General features: G+C 41.7%; 1 protein-coding gene across 1 annotated transcript; it reads right to left on the bottom strand.

Annotated features, from left to right (window-relative positions):
* Positions 1-3,394: 3,394 nt before the first annotated feature.
* LOC150076089 (uncharacterized) lies at positions 3,395-5,134 on the bottom strand. Its single transcript, XM_090387256.1, has 2 exons — positions 4,040-5,134; positions 3,395-3,478 (listed from the first exon to the last, which is right to left on the bottom strand). The coding sequence occupies exons 1-2, from the start codon at positions 5,132-5,134 to the stop codon at positions 3,395-3,397; spliced, it is 1,179 nt and encodes a 392-aa protein (XP_090243382.1).
* Between the last annotated feature and the right edge of the window lie 375 nt (positions 5,135-5,509).

Here is a 5,509-nt window from a genome sequence, read left to right as displayed (position 1 = left end):
GAGAGAGAAAACAAAAGTAACCAGGGGCTTACTGGCCATGCCCTAGACAAAATGCACCCTTCCTCTCTGCATTTAATCCTGTATAATTTTATAAACTTGATATGTTTGTGCAAAAAAAATAATAATGTCTGTTCAATAGAAATATTCCATCACTGGTCATATTTGATCAGAAGCTGTAGTGCTAATCTCCTTTTACTCCCCTTTTCTTTTTTTTTTCGGATAATGATTCTTACTTTACATGGAATTTAGGTTTTTTTTTTTTTTTTTTTTTCCTGTGTTTCCACCATCATCATTCAATACTCTGTGCTTGCTGCTCCATCTATTTACACAACTGCTGATAAAACATACTGACAGAATCCAACAAAAATGATCAATATCTTCACCTCTATGGTTACGTTCTTTGATCCTTTGTTTGCCATAACTTCGCTTATCCCCTTTTTTTTTCTCATTAAGGTAACCTTTTCCATATGGTGAAAACTGGGCCTGCTCACCAGTCAACACATGTCCCACTGTGTCTAACCTGATCCACGTTTACATTGGTGGCATCAAACACATTCTGTAGAAAATAACTGGTGGGTTCCTAACAATCTACAATCCAACTCTGCTAGCCAATACGATTCGGCTGCTAGCCTCTGACATATACATAAGGCCTGCCAATTACACTACATATAAATACAGAAAAGAAATGTCACTCTCATGTGCCTCTCCTGTTCCAACAAAGAAAAATTGTCCTGTTCCTTCAAGACAGAGGAAACAATATAGTGAGCCTCCTCCCACACTGCTCTTTCATTCTTCAGGGTTTCTATCTTACAGTTTCTCTCTCTTTTTTTTTTTTTTTTTTAATCTCTCCAAGCATCTCTAAGTGCACCTGCCCAATCAAATCCTTCGCCTTCAATTCGTCGGTTTAACCTCGCTGCCAGTGGCGCTCCTAGCATCCACTGAAAGGTCCTATCCACCATACTTGGCTGTTCATCTGGGTCTGCAGTTCTCTGTTCTTCACTATTTTGATCTGGAGGTTCACTCCTCTGATTCTCTGTTCCTATGGTAGGATAATTTTGTTCTGCCTCATCTCTTCTAACTGGAACTGACTCGGGCACCACTTCATTTTGTGGTGGAGAGATACTAGACACCACAGGAGGGGGGTGAGTCACACGGCTACGTAAGTTGTATGTGTGAGACTGGGTGGGTACCTGTGTAATTCTATCTGAACTTCCAGACGGCTCTGTCCTCCACTGATTCCTCGATGGGAGAGAAGACAATGGGATTGATACAGGCAAACTCACCGTTCTATCTGGTTGTAGTCTCACAGATCTGGGGTGTATTGGTGGAATCAACGCACATTCTTCTAATATGGGCTCATCAAAGATCCAAGTTTCCTTCGGCACTGTCTCTGTACATGTCTGATCCAGTGATTCACTATCTTCGGGTTCTTCTTCCTCTCCTATTCTAAGTTCGGGAAAAACTTTCCGATCGACAACCTTTGTCAACCGATCCACATGCACTATCTGCCTGTCCTTTGGGTTATACAGATTTTGTATCTCATAATTGACCAAAGAAGTTTGCCTAATTACCCGGTATGGACCTGAGCTTAATCGGGCCAGTTTCTTCGTAGTACCTGTCTTTATCTTAGGTGTGAACAGGTAAACTAAACTTCCAACACGAATATTTTTATCTACTGCCACAGCAGCTCTGCGTTCTTCTTGTTTCTGTACAGCCTCCTCCAAATGTTGAGACACGATCTCATAAGTCCTTTGGAGACGTGCACACATTTGTTCTGAGTAGTTTTCTAACGAGGCATAGCTCCGTCTGGTTTTTCCATGCCATAGGTCAGATGGTAACACTAAATCTCTACCATAGATTAAGAAATTGGGCGATTCCTGAGTAGCACTATGGGTTGCTGCATGGTACACAGCTATCGCCAGTGGTGTCATTTCATCCCAGTCCGATTGAGCCTCATTTATGATATGTGACAAAATATTTGCTAAGGTGCGATTTAAACGTTCTACTTTGGCATTTGTTTGAGGATGATATCGGGACGTATGAATTTGGTGAATGTTCAACTTCTCACACACTTGTTGTAACAATGAAGACATGAAATTTGTGCCCTGGTCTGTAAGAATGTACTTAGGAATTCCATGCCTAGCGACCACATTATTAATCAAAGCTGTTGCAACTTCATCTGCCTTTTGGGTCTGGAGCGGAACCACTTCGGCATAACGAGTAAAGTTGTCAACTGCCAACAGCAAATACTTGTTTCCTTTCAGTGTCATTGGGAGAGGTCCCAAAATATCTAAAGACACCCTTACCCAAGGGGCGTTTTCGACTGGGACTCTCATCAGAGCCGCTTTAGCTTTAGGGTTAAAACCTTTTCGTTCCATGCAAGATGGGCAAGATTCAATATAATTCTTGACGTCTGCATACATGCCTGTCCAGAAAAAGTCCCGTTTGACTTTTTCCAGTGTTTTCTGTAACCCTAAATGACCTCCAGAAAGTAAATCGTCATGGCATGATTTTAGGATTTCCCCCTTTAGGCCATCTGGAACGACCAACTGTTCAACTGGGTCTTCACGGGTGTTTCCAGAGCCTGACAGGGTATAGTGATATAATAATCCATCTTTACTCATATAAAAGGAATCTGGCACTCTTGTTGATGCCTGGAGTGTTCCTTCTAGCGCTTCAATTAATTTCCGCAAGATCGGATCTTCTCTCTGTAGAGTTTTGATCAAAGTTCTGGTTTGATTTTGAGGAAAAATCACTGGTTCCTGATTTGCCTCTGTTGATATTGGAGCGACTACCTTCATATTTCTTTGTTTCCTGTGCTTTTTCTGTGACTCATCTTCCTCTAACACAGGTCTAGAAAGGAAATCTGCATTTGAATGAACTCGACCAGGGCGGTAGACAATTTGAAAATCGTATTCTTGCAACAACATGCTCCAGCGGGCTAATCTAGGCGATGGGTTCTTTAAATTAAGCAAAAAACTCAATGGTTGATGATCAGTTATTAGTGTAAAGTGATTTGACACTAGAAAAGGTTTAAATTGCATGACTGCAAAGATTATAGCCAAGGCTTCTTTCTCAGTAGTACTGTAGTTCAATTCTGACTTTTTTAACAGTCTAGACGCATAAGCTACTGGCTGTCTAGAATTCTCATCTATCTGTACTTCTAAGCATGCTGCGACACAATATGAAGATGCATCAGCAGATACCACGAAAGGTCGGGAAAAGTCAGGGTAGACCAACAAAGGTGGGGTGGTCAGAACAGTCTTTAACTGGTCAAAAGCCTGCTGCGTTGAGCTGTTCCAGACGAATGGTGTTTCTTTCTTCGTCAAATTTGTTAGAGGTCTCGCAATCTCTGAAAAATTTGGAATAAATTTCCTGTAAAATCCTGCCATTCCTAGAAAAGATCGCACTTGTTTCGCAGTTCTTGGGGGAACTGCATCTCGAACAGCAGCCACGTTGTCGGGATCGGGGCGAATACCTTCAGAATTGATTAAATGCCCAAGGTATTTTAATTGTTCTTTTAGGAACTCACATTTCTTAGGTTTTAGCTTAAGGTCGTATTCTCTCAGACGCTGGAAAACCTTTCGCAGCTTCGAAAAATGAGAATCCAGGTCGGACGAAGCAATAATTATGTCGTCGAGGTAGGCGAAAATGGATTCCTTCCAAGGTCATGAAGCACCAAGGAGAGGGCCCTTACGAACGCAGAGGGCCCGTTCTTCAATCCAAATGGCATTCGGGAAAATTCATACAAAGATTCCCCAGTGGTGAAGGCGGTTTTGTGCCGATCAGCTGGGTGCACCTCAATTTGGTGGAAACCACTTTGCAAATCGAGCGAAGAGAAATATCGCGCCTGACCAAGGGTTTGCAGTATTTGATCAATATGGGGGAGAGGAAAGCAATCAGAGAGAGTCTTAGCGTTCAATCTCCGAAAGTCCACACAGAGTCTGTAACTAGCATCTCGTTTCTTGACTAAAACAATTGGCGCCGTATATGGGGAATGGCTTGGTTGTATGATGTTGGCTTCCAAAAGTTCATTTACCTGCCTTCGAACTTCATCTTTTAACAAAAATGGAACTCTATAAGCTGTCTGCTTGACCGGTATGTTATCAGTCAGTCTAATCCTATGCTTTAACACCTTCGAGTTTCCTAACTGAGCTAGTGATTTAGCGAAAATATCTCTATACTCATATAACAAATCAGACAGTTTATGCCTTTGATCATCTGTCAAGTGATCGAGGTCAAAGTCTTGCAAAGTCACAGGAGCTGTAGTTTTCTCATTCGCTTCCTCACCTGTAAAAACAACTGTATTATCCCTAACACCCTCAAGACTAGCAATATTCATCCCTTTGGGAAGGTGGAGGGTTTCATTAGTCAGATTGGCTACAAGAACAGACACTCTGCCATCTGGACCTAATCTGTCTATTGAGCATTTGACTGCCAAGTCATCACGGCTTAAGTTAGAGTTAGGTTCTGTCAACACTAACTGTTCGGCAGAAGCAGCAAGATGGTTACAAACAGCCGTTACTACTTTTTCTGATGAGGCGGGAATCAAATGTTTGGAAGTTAATTTAGCTACCGACGGTTTTAAATTCAAATACTGGTCTCTTACGCCTTGCTCCTCGCTACCCTCTTCCCTTAAGCAAATGTTCAAAGGGGCAGAGTGTATAATTCCTTTACCCAAGTCTAATGTAAACGAAAATCGCCTTAAAATATTTAATCCTAAGATTACATCGTACTGGTCCTTAAAATTTCCTGAAGCTACCAAAATCTTATCCCGAAAAGTCGCCTGATCTAACTTAAAATTTACTGTAATTTCTGTATGTATTGGAACCACATAACCTGAGACTCCAGTTACAGTTAAATCTGGACGTCTGGGATTCAAGGAGCTATCATGCCTAATTTTTTTAAATAAGTCTGTGCTTAAAAGCGATACACTTGCTCCCGTGTCCACCAAAAACTTGGCTGGGATGCCTTGAACGTACCCATTAATTAGCGGCAGTTTGGCATCATTATTTAATATATACACCCCATGTTGTATATTTCTCTGATAGGCATAAGATTTATCGAATCTATGGAAATTCTGGCGAGGGGAAGCGGTTTTATTGCGTTGGAAGTTCCTTCCATTTCGCACCATGTTCCTTCTTTGTCATAAATACCTCTCCCCATTTTGCCTATAGTCTACATGATTTGGTGATCTTCCCAAAATAGATCTGTGCTGAGTTTGATCAAAGGTACATTCATCTCTGGGTGTTCCCCTTCTTTCCCTTGTAAATGAGCTCATATTATCTCTATTTCGATTGTTATTATAAGTTTTATCTGTTAATGTATCTCTATTTCTATTAAAATTACTGCTCTTTCCATTAACATAGGCTGTCCCATTTTTTGGCACTGCAGTGTATTCGCGCGTCGAGCGCCAATCATGCCGAGAAGGAGAAAAATTCGGTGCCGGCCGGCGATTGCTTGAACGGCCGCAGCCAGCAAAACGATTCTGTCCCTGCTCCCTAGCGTC

This window comes from Mastigoproctus giganteus, chromosome 13, assembly GCF_048544385.1.
Source record: "Mastigoproctus giganteus isolate SK-2022 chromosome 13, ASM4854438v1, whole genome shotgun sequence".
Classification (NCBI taxonomy): domain Eukaryota; kingdom Metazoa; phylum Arthropoda; class Arachnida; order Uropygi; family Thelyphonidae; genus Mastigoproctus; species Mastigoproctus giganteus.
This window is presented reverse-complemented; position numbering and strand designations above follow the sequence as displayed.

Bases quoted from the DNA above. Each gene is read 5' to 3' on its own strand.
- LOC150076089 (XM_090387256.1), bottom strand. From the start codon at position 5,134: ATGGTGCGAAATGGAAGGAACTTCCAACGCAATAAAACCGCTTCCCCT. The intron at 3,479-4,039 runs GTAAATGAACTT...TCAATTCTGAAG, and splicing joins AAGATGAAGTTCGAAGGCAG to GTATTCGCCCCGATCCCGAC.